At 32.5% G+C, this 16,281-nt stretch overlaps 2 protein-coding genes and 1 non-coding gene across 5 annotated transcripts; 1 reads left to right on the top strand and 2 right to left on the bottom strand.

The window, feature by feature from the left end:
- Window positions 1-5,159: 5,159 nt before the first annotated feature.
- On the bottom strand, window positions 5,160-8,243 carry LOC110621119 (splicing factor U2af small subunit B). 3 transcript variants are annotated; one of them, XM_021765199.2, is made up of 6 exons: window positions 7,856-8,243; window positions 7,677-7,758; window positions 6,981-7,107; window positions 6,211-6,651; window positions 6,072-6,082; window positions 5,160-5,489 (listed from the first exon to the last, which is right to left on the bottom strand). In XM_021765199.2, exons 1-4 carry the CDS (start codon window positions 8,183-8,185, stop codon window positions 6,249-6,251), a joined length of 942 nt encoding a protein of 313 aa, XP_021620891.1. In that variant the 5' UTR covers window positions 8,186-8,243; the 3' UTR covers window positions 5,160-5,489; window positions 6,072-6,082; window positions 6,211-6,248. The 3 variants fall into 3 exon arrangements, with proteins under 3 accessions (XP_021620891.1, XP_021620889.1, XP_021620890.1); XM_021765197.2 differs by having other exon boundaries at window positions 5,160-6,082; XM_021765198.2 differs by lacking the exon at window positions 6,072-6,082.
- Window positions 8,244-8,317: 74 nt separating this feature from the next.
- TRNAL-UAA lies at window positions 8,318-8,400 on the top strand. The gene has a single exon. It is a non-coding gene; the product is annotated as a tRNA-Leu (tRNA).
- A 2,877-nt stretch (window positions 8,401-11,277) lies between these two features.
- LOC110621324 (enolase 2) lies at window positions 11,278-15,239 on the bottom strand. The gene is made up of 16 exons (XM_021765560.2): window positions 15,054-15,239; window positions 14,832-14,895; window positions 14,575-14,639; window positions 14,432-14,479; window positions 14,114-14,200; window positions 13,951-14,031; window positions 13,625-13,726; window positions 13,475-13,555; window positions 13,085-13,159; window positions 12,925-12,987; window positions 12,755-12,832; window positions 12,305-12,499; window positions 12,127-12,177; window positions 11,899-12,039; window positions 11,736-11,792; window positions 11,278-11,628 (listed from the first exon to the last, which is right to left on the bottom strand). The coding sequence occupies exons 1-16, from the start codon at window positions 15,120-15,122 to the stop codon at window positions 11,548-11,550; spliced, it is 1,338 nt and encodes a 445-aa protein (XP_021621252.1). The 5' UTR covers window positions 15,123-15,239; the 3' UTR covers window positions 11,278-11,547.
- Between the last annotated feature and the right edge of the window lie 1,042 nt (window positions 15,240-16,281).

Raw genomic sequence — 16,281 nt, 5'->3', positions numbered from 1 at the left:
TCATAGCAATTAATTATACATGAGAATAAATGAGTTTATAATAAAAAAAATTATACTTTTTATTCAACCCATGCATAATAAGTGACTAAAAAAAGATAGTGCTTCTGACATATTCACCTTTAGCCTTTCTCATCCCGCCCCTCCAACAGTTCGCAAACTGAACCAACCTCACATGAATTAGGGATCGCAACAAATTGAGTACAATCTGATTAAATTTTAATAGATGGACGTAAATAATTATAATAAAGTTTAAATTTAAAATATAATACTTTATGAATTATTTAAATTGAATTTAAATTTTATTTATAGGTATTATTATTTAAATTCATTTATATAAATAATTAATTTAATATAAAATATATATTTTACAATAATATTTATAAATTTTTTTATATTTTTTTATTTAAAAATTAAAATTTTAATGTATCATAGAAATATTAAATTTTTTAAATGAAAATTATTAATAAACAGTATTTTTATATAAATTATTTAACCTTTTTACTTGTTTTGGCTTTCGACGCAAGTGTCTCTCCGTGGTCATTTTGTGACTCATACTCTTACATTTTCCTTTTCCTTAAATTTAACTTATTCTTTTTCTTTCCCATGAAAGACGATTTGCGTCAATTAACTATCGATGAAGAAAAAGATATTGTTGTCCCTATTAAGAGTTTCAGGAATATTCTGATCGTCACTTATGATTTCTGTACGGTGAAGACGTTTCTCACGTACAATCCAATCAATTGGAGATGTTTCTTATATGCAATTCAATCAATTTTCAGAATATGCAGACATCTTTGACAGATTTATGGCATCTTTTAGAGGAATATCTATTATAGAATTAGAGACAAAATGATATTTGTTTCGGTTTTTTAATAATGTTGATTTTGAAAATATAAAAAATAGGGGCTCTTGGTTGTACAATCGATTCTGTCTTGTTTGGAAGGAGATACACGCTATGTCTCCAGACCCTATGAGAGTTAAAGTTTGTTTGAACATTCGACAACCTTTGAAACGGCGGAAAAAGTTTGTTGGAGATGATGGTAATGTGTTTACTGTGAAGTTTCAATACAAAAAGATGACTATTTTTTGCTATCTATGTAGGAAACTGGGTCATACGTAGGCTTTCTGTAACTTGCGGCTGAGGTTGAAGAAAGAATATTTCAAGTTTGGTTGGGATAATTTCCTCAGAGCACCTGTTCGTCGGAACCAGAGCACCTGTTCGTCGGAACCAGAGACCAACAAAGCTATGGCTGTGTGATTTCTGCAATTCTGCTCCGCCGAGATTTGTATCAATCTTGGACAATTTCAGTTGGTTTTGTCAAGTTGATGGGGATTTGTTTCAAGTTCAAAATTTTATTGGCTACAATTTTATTGTGTAAAACACTAAGAGTATATTTAAACGTGGTGTTTTTAGTTTCTCGGAAGGTAATGGTATGCCGATAATTATTTAAGTTTTAGCTCTCCGTTACTGTTTGTTCTTTGCGACGGAATTTTTGCCTTTTAATGGCTGCATTCTTATGTACTGTTTGCAGGTGATTTAAACTTTTCTGGCATTCTTATGTACTGTTTGCAGGTGATTTAAATTTTTCGGTCTACACATTTATACATTTCTAAATTGGGTTTGATTTTAAATAATTGTAAATTTTTGTTAAACTCTTAGATGGGTTCGCCGTCATTCCACTCTAGCTATTCATATTTTGGTCAGAGAATTTATTATATATGATCGTCTCTGTATTGGGATGACATTTCTCGTTATTTGATGAAATTTTATTAATATAATAAATAATTTTATTATATATATATATATATATATATATATATATATATTAAATTAAATTAGTTGAAATTTTATTCGGATAATAATAAAATTAAGTAATTTATATTAATTTTTAATTAAATTTAAGATAGATTCAAGTATTATTAATATGAATCAGATTCAAATTTTAACTAAGTTCAATTTTCATATATACGCAACCGTTTACATTTCTGCATTGCAATCCATTTATTTAAGACTAATCGCTTTTCTTAATATCATTTGTTATGTAACTATGCTCTTATGTAACATTGTTGTAATACAAGCTTTCACTATGTTCAAATTGATCTTTTAAATTAATTTTGATTTAGTTTAATTTGATTATTTTATAAAATTTAATTTGATTTTAGTTATTTTTTTTATAAAAATAACCAAACTGATTAAATGCTTCCCAAGTTATCAATCCTTATTCATTACATATTGGAGATTCTTGGCCCTGAAGTTTTGTCTCTTATTTGGGCTTGGAGCCCTTCACTCCTCTATATCGCAGAAATAAAAGTATTACAATAACATGCTTTCTCGTCTTCAAAAATTTTATTTTATTTTTAAATAATTTTTTTAATCATAATTCAATTCAATTTAATTTTTTTATTTAAAATAAAAATTATATTTTAACTTACAAAATTTTTATTTAAAAAAATTATATATAATTTTATTAAAATTTTTAAAATTTCTTTACAAAATAAATCATGATAAATGAAATTTTAATATATTTAAATTTAAAGAGAATTATAATATCTATTAACTCCATATGAATTCACAGATTTAATTCGGTGATAAGTATATCTAAATAAATTTTAGAGATTTTAGATTCTACTCCTCCAATCTCCAATTCTCATTTATAAAAAAAAATTATAAAAAAATGTTAACTAGACTATTATTTTAAATATCAATATTATGTAATAGTTTTAATTATATGCATTATGTAAAATTTTAAACAAAATGCAAAGCAGATATATCTTCTGAAGCAAAGACCATGCGTTTAATATTATTCTCAGGTCTCTGTGTTTTAATGTGCTTCTTTTGCAATGTGTTTCTTCTTGATATTGTTTCAGTGCTTTGAAATATTGTTTACTCTTAGCTTTATTCCTTTTTTTCTTGCTTTTTGTATAATTAAAATTTGTTCTTTTACATGTTTAAAGTGGGTATTGTGAGGAATTGTAATTAAATATAGTGGATTCTATATAATTGAAATTTTACCATTATTTACTTATTTCATGTTTTCTTGGAAAGTGAAAGTAATCTGCTTTCAAGTGTAACTTAAGATGCTAATAAAAATTAGCTCATTAATATTTTATTGATATTAAATTTATTAATATATTTTTTTAAATTAAAATTAGAGAAAGAGGAAATTAGAGAGGGGTAATAAGATCTTTAGTTTAATTTTGGTGTAAAATTTTAGAGAAATTTTTTATTAAAAAAAAAAATTATATAATTAGTATGATATATTTGTTTTCATTGGGTCTATCTAGTCAAGAATTTCAATGATTTTATATGCAATTCAAGAAACTGATCATTTGAGTTAGACCAAATGACTGCAGCCTGCAAGCAACCATCAATTGACTCCACAACCATCATCTCCTCTCATCTCAATCTTCTGAAAGGGACCCCTTACCATTTTTTTTTTTATTGAACTTTCAATACCTGTCACAATCTCTCTCTCTATCTATCTCTATGTAGATACACCTCCAATACGTATATATGCCTCTAATACGTATATATACGCCTCTATACATTGCATGATGGAAGGCAGAAAGACATCATAGATAAAAGAAGCATGCCATTAACTTTTTCAAGGACAATAAAGCATAAACAGGAGAGGCGAAAGATGAGAAAAGGACACCCCACCACCTACTTCACCAATTTTCTATAACAATTATAATAATATCTCACCCACTCCCCACTAAATAAACCATTTTTATTTTTTTAGGAAAAAAAATTACTTACTGCATTTCATTTGTGTTTTCTTTTCAAACTTCAGCTAATTTATACAAATGGTAACCAACTTAGAAATTATAATAATAAAATATGTATAAAATTTATTTTGTAGTATAAAACTTTTATTTAAATAATATAAAAATTCCACATTTAATTATTTTATATATATATATATGGGGTGCATGTAAGTCCCCAAAGTAGTTACAATGTCTTGCAATACCCCCTTGAACAAATCAACACGATGACAAGAACGTGCAAGAGATGAAACATCATGAACATTGACCAAACCAAAATCAATGAGATGACTTCCCAGATTACACTCATCTATTACAAACTCAATGTAAGCAGAAAAAGGTTGAGCAGATCTTTATCAGTATATACATGAGCAGCTCACATGCCTTTTTGCAGCCTCCTATGAAAAGGTTCTTTCTCCCTTTATAAGAGGACCATGTGTTAGAGCTGATTGATATCTCTTAAGCACATCTCCTTTGAGAGCCTTATATGGAGTATCTTTGCAGGTCATTTGGCTGTTAAGTTGCTTCACAATCTCATACGATGGCCAAGCACAGTGCTGGTCAGTGAAGGATCAGATTGTGCAGTTTGATATTCGAGGAGTTTGTAACAGAAGAGAATGCATAGTCTAGTAAACGTCAAAGAAAAGCTCAGTGTAGTATATTTTGTTTTGGGCTTTTGATGGGTATCTTTTTGGATAGCAACTATCAACTGCGTACTTGTTTGATGAGTGATGTGAATTGGTATCAATGTATTGCTATGTTGCAGTTGTTGCAGCAGCTGAACTGTGGAATCTTGCTCAAGTCCTGTTTTCATATTACGCCTTTGTGGCTGTAGGGTTCACGAACCCATATGCAGTTAGAACCAGTAGTAGTAGATGCTGTATAGGTGTAATTTTGCGCTCAAACGAATGAAATGTTTTCAACTAGATGGTTGGACAAGGAAATGAATGAGGAGCAACATTTTGGATAGCAATTGAGTTGAGTTGTGTTGGCCCCTTTACTTTTCTTCGGCAAGAGGTATCTGCTTCTCGTCATAGATGCTGGTGAAATTTAGCAATCTTCAGTCTTCCACTGACTACCAGTTCAATAGAGTCTCTTCTTCCCAGAGGACGTCTGAAGCTGCTTCTAGTCATAATCTAGCTATTAGCTTGGTTTTCACTATGTAATCAGCTTTAAAAAGGCAAACCACTGGCCAACAGGGGCATGTTTACGTTTAAATTAACATCCAGCCCTTCATAAACCAGTGAAGTGCCGTACAAAATGAATCTTTTCAAACCCAAATTCCCCTAGAATTTTAGGGGCCAAATTCAAAACAAATTTTCTGGTAATATAATGTTCCTGCAACGAGATATACCTGGGTGGCGTGAAAGTTTCTGATATTAAGAATCAGAACATAGAAGAAACAAGGAAAAAAAATTCTAAGATTCAAGCAAGTGTACTTGTATATTCTTTTGGTCACAAGCTCACAACATGATGCCAAACCAAAGCAACGAGATAAAATATTAAAAAACAACGATATCGAGTAACTGGAAAAAAAGGAAAAAAGTTGCTTCTCATATTGCACAAACTTAAATCTAATACAGTAGTTGAATCTTGGAATGGCAAAGTTTCCCCCATGTATCACGGTCAGTTGTTTTCCTGATTGAGTAAAAGGCCGAGAGGCTTTCTGAATCATTCCACAACATAAGAATACTGCAAACGCGCTCTGCAGATAAACGGCCAACCTGTATACAAATATCATGGTAAGCTGCCAAAAAAGATTGAGGCCGATCCTGAGAAGCAGGAAAGCCTGAACCTGCAAAACTCATAAAGCATGTAAGATAACTCAAAAGGAAAATGATATTTAACAACAGAAACGCCATGCCAAACCCTGTAAAATTCAATTACCCATGCCTGCCTGCACTCGACTATAACGGGACAGGTAAACTGAGTGGATAAATCCTCCTCCTGTTTTCTTTTTTTGTGGAAAATGGTAGTGCAAAGTGTTAAAAAAAAGTGTACCATTTCATCAAAGATTACTTAAACGCCTCTTTTCGGATTTCAAAAAGGTCAAAAAAAAAAAGATTGAATTTGGAAGAATTTTTGGAGAAAACAAAATCATTTAAAGGTCCAAAACACCTTCGAAGAAAAAGAAGGTTTGAACCTACAAGGATCAGAAAGACTTTTCTTTTTCCTCCTTTTTTTGGTACATTTCCTCCTCTTTTGATTAGTATTACTTATTCTTTTATAGATCTCTTCTTTTTAGTCTAATGTGCGGTTATAGGGCAAATGTTAGAATATCACTTTCATAATACATGACAGTGAACCTGTACTCCACCTGCACAGTGGAAATGGCAGTAAGCTATATTTTCTAGATCGGCCATGTCATCAATAGAACAGTTGCAATCATTCATATCTAAGAAAATAAGGTCTTTTAATATTCAAAAAGGTAGCTGAGGAACAAACCGGATGATTTCAAGTCGGTATTCGTATCCATAAAGCTCCTACTGGTGCTGAGGATCATCATAGCGACCTCCAATCTTAGCATCACCATTGCTGCTCCTGTCATTGTCAGGGTTTTGGCTGTCTTTATTACCAAATTCTGCCTGTTCTCTCTCCCTGTTCCACTGCTCAATCTTAGCCCTTCTTTCAACACTGCTCTCTCTAGCAGGAGGACTTCTATTCCTCCTTCCTGCAGGGCTTCTGCTTCGTCCTCCTCTGCGTCCAGGACTTCGGCTTCTATGCCTCCTGCCCCTCTCATGGTAATGATCCCTATCATCATCTCGTCTACCCGAACTGCGATTACCATGCAAGCGTTCATCATAACCACGGAGCTTGTTAGGACTATGGCTTCTACTGCGGCTACGTCTTCGCCTACTCCTCCCAAATAAGCGCCTCCTTAACTCCCTAAAATTGCAGAACAAAAGATAAATATAGACCACCAACTCCCTGAGTGACTGAAGCAATATGCAGCATTCAGCAAACAATATGTGTGTGTGTGTGTGTACATGTGTCTGTGTAGAGTTAAGTTCTGAAACAACGACACATCAGCTGTTAAGTGACTATTAAATTTGCCAAGAGCAATATTCTTTGTTAATTATATAATGGAATTTTAAAATTATTATATTATATGAATAGTATATTCTAAGACCAAGACTATTTCACATCTATATGAATTCATTAAAATAAAAGAAATATATGGAGCACTTAAGGACTAGTTAATCCAAGAAAGTCACCTGCTAATCTTCTTCAGATGCATGAAGTTGCAGTAGCCACCTCGATTGCATACATTTTCCTCGTACTGCCTACATGTAGCTTCACGAAAATCCGTAACAGGAGAGAAATCAACAATGATTGGGCGCCCTAAAATGAAGTTTTTTATGGAACATCAAAATCTGCTTTGACTTCAGAAACAAGATTACTTCCAATAAAACTGAACAGTAGAATTATGGAGATTGAATAGAGGCAAATTATATTACTTTTGAAATTGAAAGATTTTCTGAATCCCAAAAGAAACCAACAATCTACATTCCACTAGGGGCATCTATATATACTGCAACCACATAATAATAGTGGCATTTGAATGCTTCATATTACCAAGGCAGTAAATTTGTCCCACTTACACGTTACAAGAGACACAAAGCCAAATAAAACCCAAAACATGGTTCATTTAATGTTACACATGAAGTAATGTAGAAAAAAAAAATTGTGCATTGCCATTGTAGATTTGCAAATAAAAAAAATATCAGCAAAACCCATGAACAGTAAACAGATATGGATTTCCATAAAGTGTGATGGTTTCAGCAGTCAAAATTGAGGTCATGAAGAGTTAGCATGTCAGCTTAACACAATATCTACTCATATAATTTAACAATTCAACAATAAAATTCAAGATGCCTAATGGTCATAGAAGGAAAGGGGACAGCAATAACCTGCATAAAACCTTCCATTTAGATTGTTAAGCGCATTGGCCGCATGTTCTTCTTCTCTGAACTGAACATAAACGTTACCCACCTGCAAAGTTTAAACAGAACAATGTTTAAAAACCAAAAATTAAATTTAAAAAAAAAAAAAAGACTTATAAGAAGGGTTGCAAAAGCAAGAGAAAAACCATGTGGTCAGCGATATTATCACAGATATTTAAGCTCTCGATGTCTCCATATTTGCTGAGTTCCTCAAATAGGTCCTCATAGAAATCTTCAAAGTGGTCTTGGATTTTGCGGGGGTCAAGGGACTGAGATTGCGCCTGAGAATCTACACCGGGAGTTTGCATGTCGGGGCGCTGGTACATGTTGGAAAGGAGAAGGGTAGGGCTGATGCTGGGCTTGGTGTGGAGCCTGGAGCAACGATCGCCGTGCCTGCAGGCTCCGATCTTGAAGTAGAAAGGACAGTTGACTCTATCCTTCTCCGTTCCGAATATGGAAGCTAAGTGCTCCGCCATTGTTAATCCTTCTCGCCTTCTTCGATCTTTACAGGGTTTTTGCCCTATCCGATCTGCTATAATGTTCTGATTTTAATCCTCAAATACAAAAATGTTTTTATTTGTAGATTGAAAGACAAGCTTAGACAACAAGCAGGTTTGCCCGAGAGGTTAAGGGGGAAGACTTAAGATCTTCTGTACATAAGTACGCGTGGGTTCGAACCCCACAGCCTGCATACTTTTTATTTTTTAAACTATTTATTTTATTACTTTTAAACCATTTTTTTTTCAATTTATTATTGAATTTTTTACATACCAATATTATTGGTTCATTGAGAATAAACATTTCTACTGTTGTAACATTTTGAAGTTGAATTTTATTAAAATTAAATATATGATGAAAAAAAAAAATACTTTCTTGACTCATACTTTTATTGTTTATTGATTTTAAAAGCATTTGATAATTGTAAATTAAATATTTATATTGAATTTTTCCAAAAACAGTTAAGATCAGCAGCAGATTTCTTTTTTAAGAAAGGATAATATACAATAAAAAAAATTTTAAAAGTTAAAAAAATAACTAATATGAAAATAAATTTTAAAATTATAAATTTAGCTCATTCAATTTGAAGCCGCATAAGCAGATATAATATGATTAGGAATTATAATCCATTCGTTTGAAATCAATAATTTTATAAAAATTTAATTAAATTAAATTATTTTTATAAAATTATTATTTGAAATAAAAAATTTTAAATTTTTTTAATTTAAATTTTTTTTTTAATTTGTAAAAATTCATTTAAATTTTGACAAACGGAGAAATATAAAAATCATTAATTCATGGCATCACTTGGACTTGTTAGTGTCTCTGGAATAGGTGAAACGACTTCATTTTTAATGAACATCTAGCTTTATACCAGCAATTTAAGTCTAGATGAAATGGACAAAACTACAAGAGGGTTTTGTAAAGTTGAATGTCGATGGATCATGTATGTCCAACGGTGCATACATACGGGGGAGGCTTACTTCGGGATCTTAATAGTAATTGCATTCATGATTTCTTAGCATCTTTTGGAAATTCTTATGTGCTAAAAGTTGAACTACAAGTAATGTACAAGGGCATCTCTTTAGCTCATAAGCTGGGAATCTCTTAATTGATCGTGGAATGTGATGGTAGAGAAGCAGTGGATCTAGTTAATACAAAGGCTTTAGCCTCAAGAGAGTATCAAGACGTTATTTTTGGTATTCAAAAGGCTGAATTGGAGCATTGTCATCAAATATTTCTACAAAGAAGCAAATTGCTGCGCGACCTGACTAGCACATTGGGTTTCTGCATTTTGGTGTCTCCCCTTCCTAGCATTCATATCGTCTTGATGCAGAATAAAGTGGGTGTTAATCAAACCCGATGGTGCTCGGTTTGAGCTAAAGTTTCTCTTTCTTCACAATCAAAAAGAGAAATAAATGAGTTATGATTATTAATTTTTAAAAATATATCATTATCATATTGATAAACAATAATAAAAAAAACCAGCCGTAAAATTGAGTAACTCATATATATCGATTGTGCGGTTGAGGAGCCACCTTTTAAGAAGTTTCGTAATATCTCGATCGTTATGTTATTCACTTTTTAGTTGGAATTAAAATTTTCACATGAATTTAATTTAATTAATTTTTTTTATTAATTTTTTAATTAAAATAAAAAAATTATTTTTTTAATTTAAAATTTTCATATAAAAAAATAAAATTATTTATAATTTTATAAAAATTAATTTAAATTATTTTCTTAAGAGAATCATGTCGAAAGATAGTCAAAATATAAGAGGGAAGAATGTAAATGTTCGTGAGAATTCCAAATTCTAGTCTATTTTTTCTTCTCATATTTAAATTTATCATAGTTTTGAGGAACCTAAAATTTCAATATCAACTATAGAAGATTTTTCGACTGGGAATCCACCATTCTAGCCTAATCATTCTCTTTTTATAGATTTTCAGGCATTGGAGATTTTTCAATTGAAAATCCACCATTCTCGCTGCTACTTTTCCTTATTTTACAGATTTTATGTTGTTAAAAAGTTTTTAGCTGAGAATTCATCATTCTCACCATAACATTTTTCTGCTTTACAAATTTCACAGGAGATTCATGTATTCTCAAATTACACAAGCATTTTTAAAATGAAAAAAATAAAATTAATTATCCACAAAATAATTATCATAAGTTTTTCTATCACTGTAATTTAAATCGAATAACTAAAACTTAATACTAAATATATATTTGTATATTTATATTAATTGAAATTAATTTATTAAATATCTGAATTAAAATTATAATCCTATTTAAATTTATAAAAATTATAATAATTAAACACAAATGACTATATTATTGATAATTTATTAAAAAAATTAAAAATTTATTAACTCTATATTTTGATGTGCTATAAATTTATATAAATTGACAAAAATTAAATGAGTATAATTTTATAATTTTTATAAAAATTTAAAGTTTAATCAATAAAATTTGAGATATAATTAATAATAAATTAAATTATTTTCGATTTCATTTTATAAATCATCAAGGCCATTTAGTATTTAGTTTAATCAATATTTTATGGTCATATGCCAGCCCAGGCACAAAGGATTGGGCCCATAGCATGTACCCAAAAATCAGGCTCACCCACTGAATATTTAGGCCGTAAGTTGGGATTAGATGACTGGGATATAGAAGTCGGACGGGTAGAGGAGGATGGCCAATAACACGTGGCCGTACCTCGTTCAACTGTTCGACTCCACTTTTAACTATTAACTGTATCAGGTGTTGAAACAACTTTTGTTCAGCTTCTGGTCACGGAAAAACAGTTTTGACCTTCCAACACCATAAAGTCTAACTGACGTCACACAATTCCCATTTCTCAACCAGACTAAAAATCCTACTCATTTAATAATAATAATAATCATAATAACTCAGAGTAAAATTTCGTCCTATTAGGCACTATTTACCTTCTTTTTAGTTTATTATCTTTGTATTCATCACACAATATAGAAGCAACTATTCGTCAAATACACCGAGGCGAGAGGCGAGAGGCGAGAGGCGAGAGGCGAGAGGCGAGAGCCCAAAGTGGGTGGAAGTCGGCAAACCATTTTAATATGCAAAGCAAAACCATCACCTAGGATTACAATGTGCGTGCAACGCACCATTTCCCGACTAGAGAAGAGCTATAAACTCAAATCTAAACATATTCCAAAATTCGAAAAAACTGCCCTATAACACTGTTCCAACCTCTGAACAAAACTTCATAGAAAATTATTGGAAAAAAAGGGTTTAAATTAAACTTATTCACTTCATGTAACCTTCCACTGCTAAGACTCAGCTGGCACCCTTTCAGATTCTAGTAGGGTTCAACAGGTGCACGGAAGTTAGCTCCAGCATAAACTGCTTCAGCACCAAGCTCTTCCTCAATTCGAAGAAGCTGCATGCATAAAAGTATACGAAACAATTAGAAAAATTATTGTTTGCGCAGTTCTCAGAAAAATTACATCTTCACAAGTTAAAAACCAAGTATAGTAGGAAATTAACCTGATTATATTTCGCAAGGCGCTCAGACCGGCAAGGAGCTCCTGTCTTTATTTGACCCTGAAACAAAAGGGATAACGATTATGAGAAAAATAAAACCACAACTGGAACAAACTTGAATTATAGTAATGCGAAGGTCCAATTCTTTTTCTGATAATTCAATTACCGTGGCCAAACCCACAGACAAATCAGCAATGAAAGTGTCCTCTGTTTCACCACTGCGGTGGCTAGCCATAACACCCCATCCAGCTTTCTTGGACATCTTCACAGCTTCAATGCTCTCAGTGACAGATCCAATCTGATTAACCTATTTCCATCACACAATATACAATTAATTACTTTTTCCTAATTTAGAAAAGCTCCAATAACCATTTCAGAAAAGAGTCTATGATACCTTGAGAAGGAGAGCATTGCAAGCTTTCTCTTTGATAGCCTTCTCAACCCTCTGCAAATAAGAACAAGATCATCAAAGACTCCAAAGAAAAGGGAAAAAATGGTCCTACCATTAACTTTTACGCTTAGTTAATTTATTCCATGAATTCAGAGAATTTCCCATAAAAAAAAAATCCAACCTTTGGATTGGTGACTAAGAGATCATCCCCTACAATTTGTACTTTGGCTCCAATTTCACCAGTTAGCTTTGCATAGTGCTCCCAGTCATCTTGGTCAAATGGATCTTCAATTGATACAATAGGATAATCGGATACAAATGACTTGTAGAGGTCCTTGAGAGCTTCACCTGAGATCTTTTGTGAACCGTTATTGTTCTGCAGAAACAGAATCACAGAAAAAGAAGGTTAACAATCACAGAATATATAATGATTGATGCACACCAAGTACTCGTGCATGCACAAACTATATAAAAGAGCAGCTGAAATAAAAAGACCAGAAGCAGCTGGATTGCTAGAATAAATTGCTCGAATTTGTACACGAAGATCTCAGACGCAAGAATAACAATGACACTGATTACCCTCACCTTTAGCCTGAATTTAAAAGATTGCAGCATGCCATTATAAACTCACCTCTTCTTTGAAGTTCAAATCATATGTTTTATCTGAGCCATAAAATTCAGAAGCAGCAACATCCATTCCAATAACCACCTAATGAAAATAATGGAACTTTCAGCATATGACAATCCTGACAATGTAAAAGGATACAGGAGTTAAGAATGGAGATTAAAGAAGACACCCACTTTCCCTGTGTACCCAGCTTTATCGATGGCAGTCTTGAGCAACTCAAGTCCTTCCTTATTTTCCTGCGCATGAGCCAATATGATACTGAGAACTGCTGCCAAAAAGGAGAAGGCGGATGCAACAAAAATGAACTAGAACCATGAAATTTCTTAGTTTCACCTGAATGTTAGGAGCAAAACCACCTTCATCACCAACATTTGTTGCATCCTGACCGTACTTCTTTTTTATCACAGACTAGAAAAGAGGGGAAAAAGTAGTTAAAAGTTAACGGCTGGCTATATAATTGTGATGAAATATAGGGTGCTGGGAATAAAATCCATGATAAAGTAGATAGGTCAACAGTAGGTATATCATGTAGATGTTATAGGAGATTGTAGTACATATCAAACAAGATTGTACACAGGCTCGTATGAAATTTCAAGAGGAAAATTATTCTGTCATCATTAAGCTCTCAAATTGCAACAGCATCAACAAAGAATTACGAGAGAAACACTCCACAATAAGAAAAGCAACAAAAAGAAAGGAAGGAGAAGTTAAGAGATAACCCACCTTCAAATGATGGTATACTTCAGCACCCATCTTCATGGCCTCTTTGAATGAAGCAGCTCCTACAGGAAGAATCATGAACTCCTGAAGACAAAGAGAGGGTGAGAATCTCAATCAAGGAGCATAAACCTAACACATTATTGAGAAGCATGCCTGCATAGCAAGTTTGTTCCCGGCATGAGATCCACCATTGATGACATTGAAAGCAGGAACTGGCAACACCAATTTCTTGTTACCAGCGAGGTTAGCAATGTGCTGCACGTACAAGAGGCATTCTCAGTCTTATCCGAGGAACAAGATTTGAAAAGGCTTTTCTAAGGGCTATAATCAATGCTAAATGTAATTTAGTGCCTGACTAGGTAACTTGAGTCATTCAGACATATATTTGTCTAACCAACTATGACGGTAATGGCATAGGTAAACCACCAGCCAATTGCAATACAACAAGTAGAAAGGAGTTAAACAAATGGAGAACATACCTTGTAAAGGGGAATCCCTTTGACATGAGCCCCAGCCTTGCAAACTGCAAGAGACACTGCCAATATAGCATTTGCTCCAAGCTGCAAAAATGCAAATATTTGTTACAGTCAATCAATGAGCTTGCCAAAAAACTAAAAGCGAACAAGCAACCTATTACGGTACCTTCTGTTTGCACCAACCCCACTCATTTACAGTCCCATCAAGTTGTTGAACCATTAAGTTATCAATAGCAACCTGATCAGCAGGGTCCTGCACAAGATATTAAAGTTAAAAAAAAAAAATTGCAACTCATATGCACGAAGAAAATATCATAAGCTTTCCATAATCCAATTTAATGTTCACTTGTTCTGTACAAAAATTTAACTTCGAGTGATCAAGAACCAAATTCAGGTCACGATGGAGTTCTTGTAAAACACAGTTAATGAACAAGTAAAACATTTGAAAACACCTTCCAGGAGGAATTTTATGACAGCAACTAACCTTGCCAACCAATGCAGGGCCAATAATTGTGTTAACATTTTCAACAGCCTGCAATAAAATAGTATACTCAGATCAGGAAGTGACTCGAATCAACTGAGAATCATGGGGGAAAAACCACAGGAAAAAGCTAAATAATAGTTTACCTTCGAAACACCCTTTCCAAGGTAGTCTGATCCTCCATCTCTTAGCTCGAGAGCCTCATAAACACCTAAAATTAACAAAATGAGACATTGAAATTGTGCAGAGAGAGAAAAAAAAAAAAAAAAAAAAAAAAAAGCTAGCAACCAAGCATCAGCCATTTTCACACGTTCGAACTGAAGAAATATGATTGATATTTTTCACTAGATAAGATAGTTATTAAAAACAATAATCAATAACATAGAAAAAGAGAGAATTATACCAGTGGATGCACCACTGGGAACGGCAGCTCTTGCCAAGTGATTGTCAGACAATTTCACATCAGCCTACAGAAACCGGAATCAAACCGATCAGAATCAAAACTAGAGAATTAAGATAACCAGTTTAGCCAAATCTAAAAACCTCATATGCACTGAACAGATCTGTGCATCACCTAGAAGTAATCGAAAATGAAAATCAGAGAGATATCAGCAGAGGAACAAACCTCGACCGTTGGATTACCACGGCTGTCGAAGATCTGTCTAGCCTTGACGGAGACGATGGTAACAGCCATAGCTAAAAACTTGGTTGCGTTAGATCCACAAATACAGGAGGAGAAAGGGTGGGGTTCTGGGAGGTAGAGAAGAGACAAGCGTAATAGAAGTATCGGTCAGTGACAAGGGTTGAGAGGGCTTTTATAGAGGAGTTTGGGCCAATAATAGCCGTAGGATTAAAATGGGTTTGTGTGTGTGTGTGTGTGTGTGTGTGGAGTATGAAGAGCTGAGCTATCTGACCTTCCTTCGATGGGTTTGTTGGGGAGAGGCGGAGTGTCACAGTCAAGACCCGAAAGAACTCACGCGAGTTTTGTGAAAACTCGTAACGGAAATGTTAAAAGTGGAAAGTGAGGTTATGGAGCTCATGCATTTTAAAGAAAAAAAAATGAAAAATTAAAGTTAAAAGAGACCTAATAAAATTAATTTAATAATGACAAAAGCTTAAGTGATATATTTAAAAATGATTTATTGATAGAGAATTCAAGATTATGCTTTTTATTTTTTAAAAAAAATTAACATATGAGCTTATATGAAAATAAAATTAAAAAATATGAGCTTATATGAAAATAAGTCTAATAATTATTAAATTAAATATTTGTATATAAATTTATGCATAAATTTTCATATAAATATTAATTAAATTAATAATTATTAAAATTATTCTTAGACTTATATTTATTTAAAGGTGTTAAAAAATTTTAGTGATTAATTATAAATAATTGAAGTTAAATGCTGATGGGAATCCAATCAATTGAAAATAAATTTATTCTTACTGTACTTCACACGCATGCTGTGTTGCTTAATGCTTGAGGTTGACTCTGCATTAAGGCTAAGATTCGCTGCTTGTTTAATGGTTAACCATCATAATCTATGTCCCAAAACTCCTTAAGATCCAAACCACTCCTCCAATTTTTTTCCTTTAAAAATTGATTGATACTATTGCTTACCTGCAATATTTATTTTTCTTCTTAAAAAAATTTGAAAGTCCCAATATACAAAGTACCCTAGAAGCAGGCGTGGTGGCATGACTCGTATGTATATATATACATATAGCAAAATGATTTAAATTATTAAACTCGTCTCTCACTCAATTTTGTATAACAACTTAATTTTTAATTTTTATTTATATCTAACAAAATAATCATTTTATTAAAAAAATAATATTTTATCATGAATTAA

Source organism: Manihot esculenta, chromosome 8 (assembly GCF_001659605.2).
Source record: "Manihot esculenta cultivar AM560-2 chromosome 8, M.esculenta_v8, whole genome shotgun sequence".
Classification (NCBI taxonomy): Eukaryota; Viridiplantae; Streptophyta; class Magnoliopsida; order Malpighiales; family Euphorbiaceae; genus Manihot; species Manihot esculenta.
Note: the sequence above shows the minus strand (reverse complement) of the source record. Positions and strands in the feature narration are given on the sequence as shown.